This window comes from Thalia democratica, chromosome 5 (assembly GCF_965202585.1).
Source record: "Thalia democratica chromosome 5, ktThaDemo2.hap1.1, whole genome shotgun sequence".
In the NCBI taxonomy this organism is placed as follows: Eukaryota; Metazoa; Chordata; class Thaliacea; order Salpida; family Salpidae; genus Thalia; species Thalia democratica.
Genome location: NC_139169.1, coordinates 20,095,937 through 20,113,266, shown reverse-complemented (window position 1 = coordinate 20,113,266; position 17,330 = coordinate 20,095,937). Strand labels below are relative to the sequence as shown.

The 17,330-nt window shown below is 24.9% G+C and overlaps 1 protein-coding gene across 1 annotated transcript; it reads left to right on the top strand.

The window, feature by feature from the left end:
* Window positions 1–5,668: 5,668 nt before the first annotated feature.
* On the top strand, window positions 5,669–13,128 carry LOC145836324 (uncharacterized). Its single transcript, XM_082944136.1, has 12 exons — window positions 5,669–5,870; window positions 5,928–5,978; window positions 6,044–6,206; window positions 6,481–6,525; window positions 6,854–7,100; window positions 7,639–8,902; window positions 10,761–10,929; window positions 11,094–11,180; window positions 11,645–11,889; window positions 12,198–12,401; window positions 12,509–12,609; window positions 13,062–13,128. The coding sequence occupies exons 1-12, from the start codon at window positions 5,709–5,711 to the stop codon at window positions 13,126–13,128; spliced, it is 2,805 nt and encodes a 934-aa protein (XP_082800262.1). The 5' UTR covers window positions 5,669–5,708.
* The last annotated feature ends 4,202 nt before the right edge of the window (window positions 13,129–17,330 follow it).

Here is a 17,330-nt window from a genome sequence, read left to right as displayed (position 1 = left end):
AAGAAATAGTTTTACTTTTCTTTCATAACACATATGACTCAATATCTGCGTAAAGTATATTTCATTAACTAGTTTAATTAATGACAACTGAAGGATTTGTTAATAAAACTCAAAAGAAAGTTAAAGTTAACGAAAATTACTAAAATGCGTTATTTATTTTTTCAATAAAATATTAAACTACAGGACTATATATAAGTTTTTGTTTAGACTAAACAGAAACATCACAAAAACTTAAATAAATCTAATGTAATGGATTTGTAAGGTCAATACTAAAAAAAACAATTGAAATAAAACTTATACTTATAGTATTATATACAATATACACTATATATTGAATATATTACAATTAAAATAGATTTTATTAGTTACTTTTATTGATGATTTTACATAAATTAACTTTATAAGATCCGTTCAATCGAAACATATTGGTCTAATAGTTATTTTTTAAAGTTATATGTTTATTAAACTAATGATTTGAATTTATTCAAAGTTTATCTTAAAATACAGAACTGTTTTGTCAAATATAAATTTTGCAAACGAACAAGAATTTTAAAAGCTTATGTTAGATTTAAAACTTACTTAAAATAATACCTTATTTAATTTTATTTAATCTTTTTTATAACTTAAACTTTCTCTCTTTATATATATATATATAAATGTTCATAAGTTAAAGCCCTTTTTTAAACCTTATAAGTGTCTTAACATAACTGTTTTAAATTTTAATATTATATATTAGATAAACTTAATATAATTTGAAAATATAAATAATATGTTTTTAGTTAATGCAGTAAACGCAAAGGTTAACAAAATTTAAAAAAATAAAATATATTTTAAACATTAAAACTCAAGCAGTGTTTTAAATTTTATAGAATAGCTTCTATGTAATGAAGCATAACATTTGGTTAAAAGTATTCACAATTTCTGTTTCAATTTTTTATAAGCTGGCAGGTGGGTGTCAGATTTACACAGCGACACTTTAGCACGGGTCGTCAATTCAGCTCGGTTGGTTGCTTTTGCACGTTGCAACACTTTTGCAATGCGTCATTGTAGCACTGCATCATTTCAGCTCACGGTGCGTCACTTAATCACGGGGGTAATTTTTGCACGTCGTCACTTAGTACGGTGGGTCAATTTAGCACGGAGTGTTATTTTTGCACGACGTAAAGCTTTTCAATAGGAGGATTAATAATACTTTTTATTCAACTGATAAAAAAAATAATTGTGGATACTTTAAATTTTTATGAGTTTTAAGCTGGAATTATTATTTTTTATTTTGTATATAAGTACTTAAAGGAAAACTTATTTTTATACTTTTTTTGTAATTTTTAGATGTTATAGTGTTGAATTTATTAAATGTTTTATACCAAACCTTTAAAGGTTAAAGTTTATTTCTTAACAATTGTATACATTTTAAACTAAATAAATAGTACGATAAGGTAGTACAAGTACTAACTTACCATTGAGATATTTTTTTTAATCAAAAGAAAAGTGATATTTTTAAAACTTAAATAAAACTAAAGAATAAAAAGTATCAAAATAGTTTAAAACGAACTACACTATACTTTTAGAGACGTTTTGTGTATTATCATTTACTAATTTTGTAATTAGTATACAATGTTTTTTTAAATTTTATAATACATATGGTAGTAAAATAACAATTTTCAACAGTTTAAAGTTTTATTTTTCAAGTTTAGTATGACTAATAAATGCCTTTAAGTATTAACCCTGTTTGATTATATAAAACCTTATAATTTTAATTAAATTGACCAAAAAACTTGAAGGTTTTATACTATATTTTCAAGCAATTCAGCTTTTTTAAGTATTGAATGTAATTTCATACAACATTAACTTATTTTAGAATTAGATGTAATCTGCTTTTCAACGTGAAAATAGGTGTCTAAACATATGTTTTAAGTAACTTCATTAAAACATCTGTTGATTTATAGAAATTTTGCACAGTAATCATTCTTACTTATTATAATAACTTTGTATTTCAGAAACCATATTTAATAAGAATCATAAAATAACATATTATATAATTTAGTATGTTTACTAATACAGAATTTGTATTCTAAGGATTTTATGTATTTCAATTCTAAAAATTCTTTAGTTGTTGATAGTAATTCTTGCAAAAAATTATTAATTAATTAACACGTGTTTTAAATTTTATGTTCTTTTACAATATCTTTGGTTTTAGTTTTATTATATCTGGAAAACTTTCTTTATAAGCCTTTTATTACATACGTAAACATGATAAGCAGTGATATGTAAAAAAAATGGAACTTAAGCTTTCTTAATGTGTGTATGAATGTTGTCTTGTAAGAACTTGTATTTTAAGAATTTAAAACTAATGTATCAAGCACCTATAATTAAAAACAATTAGAATTTTTTTTTTGTTTTAATAGTTAATATCAAAACTTAAACGAATGTAACTAAAGAAGTAAATTTAACTTTGTTTACAAGTTTGTAATCTATTATTTAATAAAACTGAATAATAACTTTAATTAATAGCAAATTGTTTTAATACGTATACCAGTAAAACTTGTTAAATAATAAAAAATTATTTTAGTGTGTAGTTATTGCTTAATCTTTTTTACTAGATTTGTTTATTAAACTTTGTTATATCTACTTTTACATAGCTTAAAAAAAACATAGTACTACATGTTAAAAATTAATAAAATACTTTCAAAATAAAGTAGTAAATTACGTTAGAATATTTTACGAACCTAATGCGTTTTTTTAACTTTATTTATTATTTAAACACATGTTTAAATTTACAGTGTTCTATATATTTATAATTAAAAATTCATTTTTTTCTAGCTTCAAAACATTTTCAAATGAAGGTTTAAAAAGGTTTAGTTTTTGCAATATAACGCTCAGTCCAAAAAGAAACTATTAAAAATAAACACTTCAACCAAAAATAGAAGAAAAAAAAAACGGTGCAAAATTTACGCTTGGTGATAAACTGACGCCGTGTAAAAATGATGCGCTATGCAAAAGTGACCCAAAGTGCTAAAATGAAGCAGTGCAAAAATGACGCTCCGTGCAAAAGTAACCCAACGTGCTAAAGTGACGCTGTACTAAATTGACCATCTGTGGTAAAATGACGCTTAGCTAAAGTGTTCCTCCGTGCTAAAAAGACGCTGTGCTATTCTAACCTGCTCCGTAAGTTGGCATGCTGTAATTCTATTTTGTCATTACATTTTTCTAAATAGTTAGCTGGTTTTAAGATTGTATTAATAGCTAGTTTGATCTTAAAATAAAAATTAATCTTTAGCTTGATCAAAAATGATTTAATTTTAAGAGCTCAATAACTGTACTGCTAAAAACTAATTTATTCACAAATGAAATAATGATTTTTTAATTTGTAGTGGCAAAATCACGACCTAAAACAACTAACAAATTTTAGTATTTTAAAGGTAAGTATACTACTTTTACCTGACTATTTGACTTAATTTTAAATAATTTTTAGGAGTTTATAGTTGTGAGAAAACAATTTATAAGTGAACAAACAACTTTTTAAATAAAATAAAAACAAGTAGTTATACAATGTATTTTTGGTACAAATAATTAAATGAAAATTAATCCAGTTGCATGTTACCGCGTATAAATATTCAATATAATTTTCTAATAATGTTGAATGACGCTTTTGAACATGTGATCATACCAACATGTATGCTTACACACGCTTAAAATTAGTCAAGCGTTTCTATTGTGTTTTCGATATTAAAATGTCAAGCTTTATAATTAACCATCCGTATCTAAATAGCTGAAAGCTCTGACTTATTTTTATTCTAGTTATCACGCGATCGGGTATTACTTATCTTGTGAACGTTTTTGGTACGTTTAGATTTATACAAGATTTTGAACAAAATACTTTTAATACTTTATCTTTACAAAAACCTCGCTAAACTAACTAATAAAAAGTTCTGACATAATCTTATGCTGTAGTTATTAATAACGTTTTATCTTTATTACTAAAATGTTAAAAAAGATAATTTTTACAATTGTGTCTTCATAATCGAAGAGAATGAACTTCAATGAACTACATAAGTATTGTTATTATTAAACAATTTACGAGTAACAACGAAAGGCATTGAAAAATAAATATTAAGCATAAAAATTTTGAACATTTAAAATAAGTTTTTTTTTTTTTTAAATCATTGGCAGAAAATTTTAAGCTTACGTCCAAAATATTTTTCTAAAATGTTGAATTGTTTTTTTGATATTATTAACAAAACTTTGCTTCCTGCTCTATACAGGAGCGACATCGCGTTAAATTTTCAAAAAATTCAAGACCACAAGCAGTAGAATATTTGAAAAATCATTAAACTTGTTATCTTTTTGAAACTGAAACATAGAAAATGATCAGAGTATTGAAGCGCTTCAGTTTGAAAATCACTTCAGCAAGTTTACAATGACTTGAAAATTTACTAGCTAATTGACAAATGTTATTTTACTGTAATAAGATACAGGAGGGGATGTTTGAACTTCTAAAAACCATTTTAAAGAGATACACATAACAGTTTAATTGCTTTTAAATTCATTGACGTTTCGACTTTACCTTACTCATTATCAAAAAATAAATCTGTGCAAAATAACTAAAAATAGTGCAAAACAACTAAAATTATAAGACACGTATAAAATATATACAGTTATACATTAAAATTATAAATAACATTTAAACTACGAGCTTAATATTTATACACAGTTAGAAGATATACATGTTTAACCAAAAGTTCTTAATGTGAGGGTAATACCCGATCTAAATATTTGTCTGTTTAAAATTAGATTAACTTCACTTTCGAAGTCTCAAATTTATTTATACAACGTTTAAAAAAAGTTGAAAAAAAATGCGGAAGTAACTTTGAAAGTAAAGTTTCGCATAACTGTATATCTAATTTTTTAATACCAAACATTTATTTCGACAGTTTTTGAATAATTTTGACATATAGTGCTGATGTTTAAAGTTGAAAGTATAGTCAATGATGTTTCGAATTAAATTTAATATTAAATTTTGTTATCAACGTTTTAATAAAAAATATTTTAATAAACTCAGTTACTAAACTGTTGCTAATTTATTATTATTCAACTAAACTTTTGTAAACTAGCAAAACTATTTGTTTTAGAAAAACATAAGAAATATTTTAGCTGTACATACAGTTAATGAAAAAAGTAAATAATTTCACTAAAGATCAGTTTAAATAAATGTATTGAGCAAGCCGGAGTTTTTACAATTTTAAGATATTTATTTCTCTGGTAGAACGTTTCTGCTATTTTCAGCAAAGCTTCTTTTTCTATTGTACATAACAGGAGTTTAAAACCACAACCACAGATAATTCGCTTAAATGTAACCACAAACTAATCCTTTAAAACGGCAGTACTAAACTCAGTTTTATAAATGTAGTAGTTTCTCACTATTTTGTCTGTCTAGCGAGTTATAACAAGATTTTTTTTGGACTTTAAAGGAAAGTTTGATGGTCTTGCAGTACTATCTGGCATTTCGTATAAAATTTGTACAATATGAGAGTTTCCGTGGCAAGTCAGCTATCAGTCTTAGTTAATTTTACCTTATTTCAGAATTTTTTTTTACGTACTATTAGATTTTTTTGTTTTTTCAAGTGTTTTTACTCAGTTAAAATTAATTAAATTATCAAACAGGAAGTGTAAGTTTATATAGATTTGTAAATTAAAACCTTAATACTAAAATGGAGAACCAAACGAGGCAACTAACAATTTCTGATGATTTGCAAGACAAAGTATTTGTCTTCAAAGTATCAAACGATCCAAGCTTGTCACAAAAACTGAAGAATGTTGAGAAATCAGAAGTTTTCACACCGTTAAAAGAGTTTTTCAAAGAAGAATTGCAAGTTTGCATTAACTTAAATATAATCAGTTAACACCTTAACTTATTTTTTAATCTTCAGGAAGAAACAAGAGAAGTTGGTAATGAGGGTAGTCCCCGGAAAAGAAGAAAAGTGTGTAAACTCTTCTATACTTTTTTACAAACAGTTTAGTATGTAAGTCAATATTTTTGTACTAGGTAGAAATTGAGCGTCTTCAAAATGAAGGAAGTATTTACAAAATGGTGGAATTATTACTTCATAATACAGCATGTGGTCGTTTGTCACCTGGATGGAGTAAATCACTTCTGAGATCTTTGGAAGAAAACAATTTAAAAGAAATTGCTGATGCTTTTAGACCTGGTAAGTTAATAAATTTTGATTTATTACATGTAAACAAATCTTTTTAAAATTTAAGGCATAAAGTACAATTTCAAGGTTTTTTCATAAGAAATCAAAATTTAAAAAAATAAGTTCAGGATAAGTTACTTGTATGACGTTTCATACAAATTAAAGTTTAATTGTTTTAAAATAGATAATGGTTTTGCAAGTTTTTTATAAATTCTGAAGGGTCATTTTAATTTAAAAAATTAACAAAAACGCTGGTTTTACTATATAATAAAAATTTCTATTACAGGCCCTAATGATGTTTCAACCTATCATGAAAAAGATGGACTTTACGGTAAAAATAAACTTTTTGGATATTATAACAAAGTTATTAAAATTTTAGAAAAGTATGTTTCAATAAATTTCTATAATCTTTGAACAAAAGTTACTTTACTTCAAAATAAACATTAAAAAATTAAATAATCTATTAGTAACAATGTTTTAAAGTTCAACAGATTTTTTGATCATAACATTATATTATGGTTTTTCAAATAAAATGATTTAAAACTAGTTTTATAACGTTTAACTATAATAAAAGAATATTTTTGCTTTGAATTAAATACTAAAGCTTTTTTTATTTACCTATAAAAAGAGTACTTAGAAGTCAACTAAATAAGTTACAGATCAATGCCTGATTCTCAAGATTAAAGATGTACTTTTGAAGAAATGTGGAATTCTCGCTGATCCGATGGGAATAAAAGACACTGAAGAGATGAATCGAAATGTACCAGTGGTCCATCCTGTATTAAAAGTGAGTAAAAGTCACTTCAGAAGGAATACAGCATTTGTTGATGGAAGGTACCGAATTCTTGAAGAACAAAGAAGAGCTTATAAAGATGCTCATGAACTTCAATTTGATGACGTAGTTGGGTTAGTTCTAACTGGTTCTTAATATCTTAAATTTTGTAACACGATCAAACTAAGCTCAGTTATAGAAATTAAAAAAAAATCTGTAAAAAAGTATCTATTTAAGTTTTAAGTTAAGATGAGCATAGAAACCTAATTTAGATAAACCAGTAGGATTAAAATGGTTACTAAATTTCTGTCTTTTGATTTGTAATAGATTCCTAGTTAGACTAAACGTAAAGTTGCGACAAGATTCCTTACTGAAGAATTTTGTACAAAATTGTATTTGATATAGAAAAACTGTGTTTTATTAATTTTACTAAAAACCTTATTATTTAGATTTAGCTAGTTTATTCATCGGTTTTCTAATTTATTCTGAGTTTATTTCTGTTAAACAGAAGCTTTTATGCTAAAACTATTCAAAATATTTTAGAAATATTTTTTATGAAAAAAAGTTAATAATCTATAATTATATTTCCTTTCTCTAACAAAAATTATTTTTAAACAACTATTAAGCTTTTAAAATTAAAGTTACGTAGTAAATGTCGAATTAAAAATTTAGGTTGAGAGGAAATCTAAATCAACAGCGAACTGAGCTGAGCGATTCCGATTCCAATGTTTCTGAAACAATCGAGTCTGAAACAAATGTTTCTGAACAAAATGATTCTGAACTAAATGATTCTGAACCAGATGATTCTGGACCGAATGATTCTGAGCCAAATGAGTCTGAAACAAATGAGTCAGAAACAAATGATTCTGAACGAAATTATTCTGAACCAAATGTTTCTGAACTAAATGACTCTGAATCAAATGATTATGAATACAGCGATTATGAATTTAGTGATTCCGAATCTGTCCACAGTGAACAAATAAGAACTATTCCAAACTCATACATCTTGATCATTGGCCCAGCTGGTGCAGGAAAAACTACCCTAAGCAAACGTTGTGTTCTTTCCACATTTAATTGCAATCGATACGCTTTATTCATTCCTCTTATGATTGTTGATCCTCGACAGCCGATTGATCTTAAGTTTTTCTTGATAAGTTTAGGATTAAGATATTTTTCAAGTGATCTTACTTTTAGTGAAAATCAAACAGACGAGGCACTTGCCTGGTTATTATCCAACCAACACAAAGTTACTCTTGTGTTGGACGGATTGGACCAGGCAAGGTTTGAAATAGCTAATATAAAAGACTTTTCAAGTATAGATGTACATAAAAAGTATCTACCTTCACAACTTCTATTCCTTATTCTTTCAAGAAAAATGTTACCTGGCGTGAGACTTATTTTAACTTCAAGACCCCATTCTATTTTAAACTTTAGTAAATCAGTCCAGACAAAATTCGTATTGTATCTTGACGATCTGTCTGAATCTAATATGAAGGTTCTGATGTCTTTTTATACCCAAACAGGAGATGTTGAGCAAATAATTTCAAAACTTCAAGATAAGTCTCCGAGAGTCCAACAACTTATTTACTGTCCACTTTTTCTAAGACTTTTTGCTATGCTTGTCAATTTATCTGGTCTTGATGAAGTTTGGAAAACAATAAGGTCAACTGCAAGTCTTTTTGATGAGCTTCTTAGAAGGCTTCAGGATTGTGCTCACAATGCAGGAGAGATTGAAGACACAAATGTCATGAGTAAGATCATGGAACTTGCTTACAAAAAGACTATGGAAGGATCGGTTGTCATTGATCGAAATGATTTGACTAGTTTGAGAATTGATCTCAATGAAATCCAGGATCTCGCAATTGGAGTTCATGGAGATTCAAACTCAGCCTTGGTTGGTCCAAGCTTGTTCTATTTCGCTCATCAGAGCATACAGGTTATTTTTGTTTTTACAAAACATATATCTTAGTTAAAGTTTTATTAAGTGATCAAAGCTTTTTACGTTTTCATAATTAGTAGATGTTTTTAATTTTTAGTTAATTTAAAATTTATATGTTTATAATTCATATTGAATATTTAAAAAAAAATTACATTATATTGTTCTAAAGTTTTAAAATAGAAACATTTAGTTATAATTAGCTCTAAACAACTGTTAGGTATAATTAATAAAGCTAATGCTTAATCAGTCAAAAAAACGAAAAAAACACAATAATATTTAAAGTCTTAAAAACTGATCAAGTTTTCCTATTTGATAGATTTTTATTTTTATTTTACTTCATTAAATTGAAATTATTTTATACTAGTAACTGTTTTTTATAAATATTTAACGTTTAAACTAGTAAGTGATTTAAAACACATCTTTTAAAAACTAAATATTGATTTTATGAATAAATTTTGTAGCTTTCAAAGGTTTTAACATTTCAGTCACTTTTCGCAAATCTACGCACTCTCGTTTAGTTACGTATTTTAGACTTCTCAAAAAATACACAAAATTGAATAATCCTTAGTATTCTAAATATGTTGTATTAGTTCAAATGATAAACTAGCTTTATATTTGTTTATACTTATGTTTATTGACGGTTAAATAAACATTTATTTGTGTCCCAGTGTAGCATAAGCTTAAATAGTTAAAAACAGTTTTTATTAAAGTTCTGCTAGAAAAATATTGACTAACAATAATAAAAGCTAACAGCAATAAAACTAGTTTTCTAAAGAAAAGGCTCAAAAGAAACTTTTAGCAGGATATGGTAATGATGTTAAATAAAAACAAGAACAAACATTACACAAATCTTTCTCTTATACCATATAAGATAAATTTAGTCTTAAACGCGCAAGGAAAAAAATCTGTGCATATAAAAAGTTTTTATCAAACTTTACACATATATGTACATCTTGAATGAAAACTATAGTTACGTTCTCTCGTTTATTTTCGAATTTTGCTTTGGACACAATGTGCGTGGAATTGTGAGAGGCGACTGTATACTAAATGTTTAGATAACTTACTAAAAACGCATAAAATATTATATGTCGAAAAGTAAATAATGAATCTAGTAACAAATTTATGCTCATAAACAAAAAAAAAACTTTTGCTTACTATATACTTTGGATACTTATACTTTTGTATAAATAAATATATGTGGTTAATAGTAATTAATACTTACGTTACGTTTCAAAACGTTTCATAATTTAAAGAGCATATAAAAAAATAAAAAATTTTATATACTTTTGTATTGTTTAGGAATGTTGATGTTGAAAAACAAAATATTTAGTTTCCACTAAGAATTTAGAAAACCTGTTTTTAAATTTATATTGAAAAAATATAAACTAAAAGTTTTACTTATATTTCTATGTAAATGTACTTAAGCACTAATATAAAAAAGTGTTATGCTATTTCCATTTAATATTAAGCTTTAATTTACGAAATTTTACAAAACTCATAAACTAACTTAAAAACTACTTAATTATGGCAAAAATTAGTTTAAATTTTAAATTAGAAACAAATAAAAGCTCTAAAAACTATTAAGTTTTTTATAAAGCAACATAAAGGTCTTACAAAAACTTGTTATAGCTTAATACAAATAAGTATATAATTTAAAAAAAAAATCCTGTAGTTCTTTTATAAAATGATTTGATCTTATTGATACGATTTTTAAGTGTTTTATTACTATATAAATGAATCAAAAATGAAATTTTATGTCTTCAATTAATAAAAAAAATAGTAGAATTTAAAAACTGAATTAGATTTTAAATATATTTCTAAACACTGTTTGTTACAAAAAGCACATTTCAAACAGGAATATTTAACAAGCCGACACGCTTGGTTGAAACTAGACTTCCACAATTTCTGCGACTTTTTACAACGAATTTTTCCTGAACTTGATGAAGATGGCCGACCAATTAGAAGAGATGATTTTGCAACTGTGCGTATCTTCACAGTTTCATTACTGAATGTTCTTGTATTTGGTTAGTTTTTACTTATTTTATTAAATTCGTTTAACTCTTAGGGTTACATTTAAGTTTATGTTGTGTATTTATTCAGTCTAAAGTTTTCAATACACAGAGTTTAATGTGCTATTTTATTTGTTGAAAATTATACTGTAGTTTCAATATCAAAATATTTGTTTTAGATAATGATGAACTGATAAGAAAGAAAATTAAATTTATTGAAAAATCAGCAGAACATATCATCAGTTGTCATAGAAACAAATTTTATTGTTAGTAAATTAGTTTCAAAATTAATTCAATATTAACTTAATAAACTAATACGTTTAAAAGAGATTTAATTTATCCATAGCTCGTAATATTTAGAACTTAGTGTAAAGTGAAATTGATTTTAGATAATAAAATTAATTGATCACTTAAAACTTATTCCTTCATTTTTATTCTTATTTTTTAAATTTATTTTATGAAAATATCTAACCATTTGTTTTTATACATAATGTTATCGTACTAGTATATAAAGCATTTTATTTAAATTATATTGCTATTTGTTTAAGAAGCGTCATCTGAAATTAAAAATAGTAATTTACTAAAAAAACATAAAACTAACGTTGTTTAAGCTTTTAATTTAAATTAAAATCATAGTAACTTTAATATGAAATAACACAAATTTTGTTATTTAAACTAAATAAAACATAAATTTACTTAGTAACAAACCAACAACAAAAAATTACAACAGTAGTCGAGCATTCTGAAGTAATCAGAAAAGATTACAATGAAATTTGTGATCACATCATAATAAATGAACTGAAGTCAAATTTAAACAATCACAATTTTGTTATTTGTATATACAACAGGCATGTTACAACCGATGTATTATTTATAAGAAACTTTATAACTCAAATAGAAGAGTTAGAATTATCTTATATGAGTACAATCAATCTAAAGAGGATGATCAGAACTTTATTAACATCAAATATCAAAGTTAGTTTTAATACGAGTTAAAATATTTTTCAAATTATTATTTTATTTTATTAACATTTTTTAAATGAATTCGTGTTACTGAAGTTTGTTTTGTTCTTAAAGTTATTTTTATGTTATATTTAAATACCGAAAAACAATTTTTAAACACTTAAACATTTTTTGTTGTTTCGGCAAAATATATTTCAATAAGATTTGGTATCGTGTCAATTAAAATAACGAGAATAAAAATAATATTTTAAACGTTTTATTATGTATCAGGCTAAAACTATTAGTAAATACATAACATGAATTTGAAAGTTTTGTCAAAGGTTGATCTTTTGCATATCAGTTATGTTGAAAATTATGATGATGAAATTAATTCATCGTTAATCTACTCCATCGTTGAAATTCAAATTAATAAGATTTATATCGAGTTGTTGCTTGGTAACAATGTTGAAACAATTCCAAGAACTTCTAGAAAATATGATGAGACGATTTCAAACTTACAAACAAACAATATCGCTTCTAATGATGTTAGTTTTTAATTTAATACAACTCAAGTTACGATAAAGTTGTAAATTGTGATATTAATTGTTATAAATTATTATAAATACTTAAAATATTTTCATTTTTATAACAGGAAATTGAAATCGAAATAGCAGCTGGTTTGAATTTGAGAAGAAACAGAACCTTATTTGTAGCCAAATTGAAAAGAGGACAACCACCAGTGTTTACTAACCGGTTAGTTTTTAATCTAAATCAAGTTTATTTTCTTTCAAAAACTTTTTTGTTTTATTAATAATTACTTGCATTAATACACTTAATCTTCAGTCATTTCAGTTTATAAAAAATATTTTAATATATAATTTGAAAGCTATGTAGTTGTTGAGCGTTGTTACTCTTTTATCTTTTTTCAAATATATACTTGTTTACTTATAAATTGTTAGTACTGTGCATTAGTTGTTTGTATCATTTTTATTATAATTATTCAATTAAAGTATTTAAAAGTGTTAACACATATGTAACTTAACTGCATCTTAGTTTATTTCTAAAATTAAATTGTTAAACAGAATTTACAATTTCCTACTTTTGTAATATATAATTATAGCATTGTAACAATTAAATCACGTATACAATTTACGATTGTTTTCAAATCAACAGTTTTTAATTAATAACTCAAAATTTTTTATCAGTGATTACATCACGATACTAGAAGATTACGATGAAATATCATCATATGGCGTAAGTGTTACACCATAAGAATAGTTCAACAATCAAAAAGAGTATATGTAATGTAAACAATCAATTTCTTATTTCAAAGTTTTAGTTAATATATTGATTATTTTTATAAAGTTTTTAAAACTACATAAAAAATTATAGTAGAGTAGAATATTTAATTAATTAATTTTTCTAAAAGTAGCAGAAAATTATAAAGCTTGTATTCAAAATTTGTTTGCTTTAAACTCTTTTTACTATTACGTGTATACTTTTAATCTTTAGTTTTGCTAGTTAAATATCTATGTGCTGTATAATTTTTTGTTTACATTTAACACGAAGAACATCTTAATAAATTCCTTTATTTTTCATAAAAAACTATGTTTTATCCAATATATTATCTTGTGAAAAAAAAAAATTTAAAGCCATAATCAAAATTATATACACAATTTTAATTCTTCTTAAAAAAATTAAAAAAACAACTGGTTCTTTATTGTATATTTTTAACATTTTTTGGTACTAAAAGATTAAAAAAATAGTATATGTTTTGTAATAAATATAAACTATATAAGCATAGGGTTGTTTACCTGTTAACTTTAGATTAAAATAAAACAAATAAAAAACACTGTTTTAAAATTGTTAGTGTTTACTCTTTTGCGTATATTTTGTTTTTGTACAGTTAAGTCTTAAAGATTTTTTTTTGCATAATTAAATTTTACATTTTTAAAACTTTTTATTTCGTGATAAATTAATACTCATTAGTAGAGTTTATTTTAAGACAATATAAAAACAAATATTGTCTGTTTTTTTTTTGAATAAAATAGAACTTTTAGTTATTTATACTCCTTAATTGAATTATGTTGTATTGTTTTTGTTTTTTTTGAATGTACTAAGAACTTCAGTTTTATAAATGAAATTTTAAATGTCCAAACAAACATTTTAATAATACTTTGTAATGCTTTGTTCAATATGTTTATTTATGTTGTGTACTTAATAAACCAAAAAAATCATTTATGCACTTATTGGTTTGTTAAAACTGTATAAAAGTATACTTTCTTTGGGACCTACGACTTAAATATACTTATAATTTTTTGAGTAAATATTTTTTAAAGCCCAATTTTAGTTGTGATAAATCAAAAATATTATTCAAAACTAAGATACTTCAAATCAGTACACATGGGGTCAGCTAACTGCGGCACTTAAAGTCAAAATCTATAACCCAAGAGGTACTTTCTAGTACTAAAAACCTTATTTTGAAATATAAAATAAAAGTTATGGTAAAAAAACGTTACAATGAGCATCTAAGATAAATAAATGTATTTAATAGTGATCTTTTATTGCTTATTTTGTCATAATTTTAGTTTAGAATAGTATTTTTCTAGAGTTTATTACAATCTTTTTTTAACAACTGTGAAGCTAACAACTTCTTCCTTAAATGTACGTTTTGAGAAAAACGTTTTCTAACAAAACTAGTAGTGAGTGACAAAAGGCTGCCGACCCTGAGTAAACATTAAAATATATTGTGACGTAATAGAACCAATTCTTACTGGTGGTTTAGTTACTATGTTTTATAAAACAAAATAACTTACAACAACTTGCTTTAACTCTCGGGTTTAATTTTTTTAATGTTTCGTAAATAAGTTTTCTGATAAATAACATATTTTAATAGTTTTAACAAACTTACAAAAAATTAAATTAATTCAATTTAGTTGCTGTTGTATAACTCTTGATACCTGCTAGTGGATATAAAATATTTAGGTGTAAAAATTTAAAATGTTTAATAAACAATTGTCCATTGTTATAAGCTGTAAGTTGACGATAAAAAGTATCGGATAAATTTGGTAATGTTTTTGCAAGCGAATTTGCTACCAACTTATCAAGAAATACAAAAATATTTAACTCTCTTTGTCAAGCGTAGTATTTTAAAACTTAATATTACAAGAAAACGCGGTTCTTTTATGCTTACTCTATGATTAAAGTTCTCGTACAAAACATTGGGTACCTAACCTATCTCTTACTAGTGGCAAACAAATTTTATAAGCCGTGAAAAGTTTAGTTTAACACCAATGTTATACTAGCGAACGGGTTACAAATATTAACAAAAGAGTTTTTGTTTAGTGAATATAATGTTTTAAACAAAAAAGTTCTCAACTAGAAGAGTTTAAGCTCTCGTGCAATAGTGACGCTTCTCGCGAAAATGACGCTCTATGCAAAAATTTGTGACTCGTTCTCTAATATAACATTGGGGTTAAACTAATTTTTCATTGTATATGAAATTAAAATACTACTAGTAACGGCTAGGTTAAGTACACAGAGTTTTAAATAACATCATTATACTTGGACTAAACGTAAATAAACTTCGTTTAGTTTTTTAAAAAGTGTAAAATTAGATGCACTTAACTTAGAAAGTTAATTAATTTTGTTAGAATTAAAGAAAGTTTTATCATTCAGTAGTGGTAACTATAAGCGAATTACTATCAACATAATCATAAAAATGTTCTAAAAAATAAAATGCAATAATAAAACTAAATGTTTTTTACCAGTTAATGTTTGTATTAAGAATGTTTGCAAAAAGAGCTATTATAAGTTTTATAAAGTGTTTCCAAACAGCTCACATATTAATAAAAAAAAGAGTGTACAAACTATAACGGCAATGAAAATTAATATAAAAATATACTTACTAAAATGTCAGGAGAAAGCACTGTTTAAAATATAAGTATTTTTTGATTTAAAATTCAATAAGAATTAATTAAACAAAGAATATAACTTACAGTCGACAATCTGAGAAGAAAATCAGTAGTGAGCAATAAAAAAACGTTTGTAAAAAGTTTAGTATGTTGTAGACAAAATAATTTTTAGAAATTTGCAATAGTTTTTGTACGACCGATAAAAAAACTAAAATAAAACTTGTACGAGATAGATTATTAAAAACAGTTTGAAAACTTCTAAACTTTTTCCAGTAAAAATGGCTTTTAGAAAAGGCTATTGACCCTGAGTAAACATTAAAATATATTGTGACGTAATACAACCAATTCTTACTTATTTCTTAGATACGTTGTATTATTAAATAAAATAACTTACAACAACTTGTTATATGTCTAGGGTTTAGCAAGTTGTTTAATGTTCCGTGAGTAGTTTTTCTGATAAATGTCAAGTTTTTTAAATAGTTTGAACAAGTGTATGAAAAAGGTAACTAATTCAATTAAGTTGCTATGGTATTACTTTTGACATTTGATGGCGGATAAAACAAAACAAAGGCGTTATAATTAAGAATGCTTGATAAACTTTAGTTTAGGGACTACTTACGGCTAGCGGGCCGGATACGGAAGAGTTAAAAAGACCGGCCCACGAGTGAAGTGACCGGCCTAACAAGGTCAATATTACAAAATTTGTATGAAACTTCATACCATACTTTTAAAAACGAAACGTAATAGTTATACTTTAATAAATTTTTACAAATTTATTTCATTTTAATTTATGTGTAGTTGTAAAAACATTTATTTTTGTACTAATGTTTAATTTTTAAACCTCAGTTGGAACATCCTTTTGTCAAATTACTCAAAGCAAAGTTTTTATTTACATCTGATATTTTAAATATCTACAGTTAGCAATCTACCATAACAATGATATTCATAAATAATAATCGAGTTAAAAATGACAATCTTCCCGAATAAATAGAAGGTTGTTTGTATGAAAACTAAGATTTGTTTTTCCAACAAGTAATTAACAACTATTTTCAGTGAAACTACACAACTTTAAATTTTAATAAAATTTAAGGAAAGTTTTAAATGCGTTTAGGACTTAAAACCGCAAATTCGGAATTTTTTTAGATTAAAAAAAATATAAAGATTTTACTCCGTTTTTTAATAAAGAGTGTCTCTCAGACTTTGCATCAATGGTAGATTTATTTTGGCATATGAACAAACTGAATACTGAACTAATCGGAAGGTAGCTTTTGTTAATGAAACTTATCTGTAATAAAGGCATTAAAGTTAAACTATTTTCTCACTATCTCAGTAAGAGTAGCTTGAGGAATTTCACAGAACTTGCAAATATATAAAAAAATAGTGATATCAATGCAAAAGTAAATTAACACCATAGTTTCACTTTACAATGAGTTTGTTGTGACGATGAACTTTAATGTGACAATACCCTTAAAAAAATTAAATTAAAAGAACTGAAATAATTTATGTTAAATTTAACAAGTCAAAGTTTACTGTATAAATAAAATGACTCAAATAAAAATT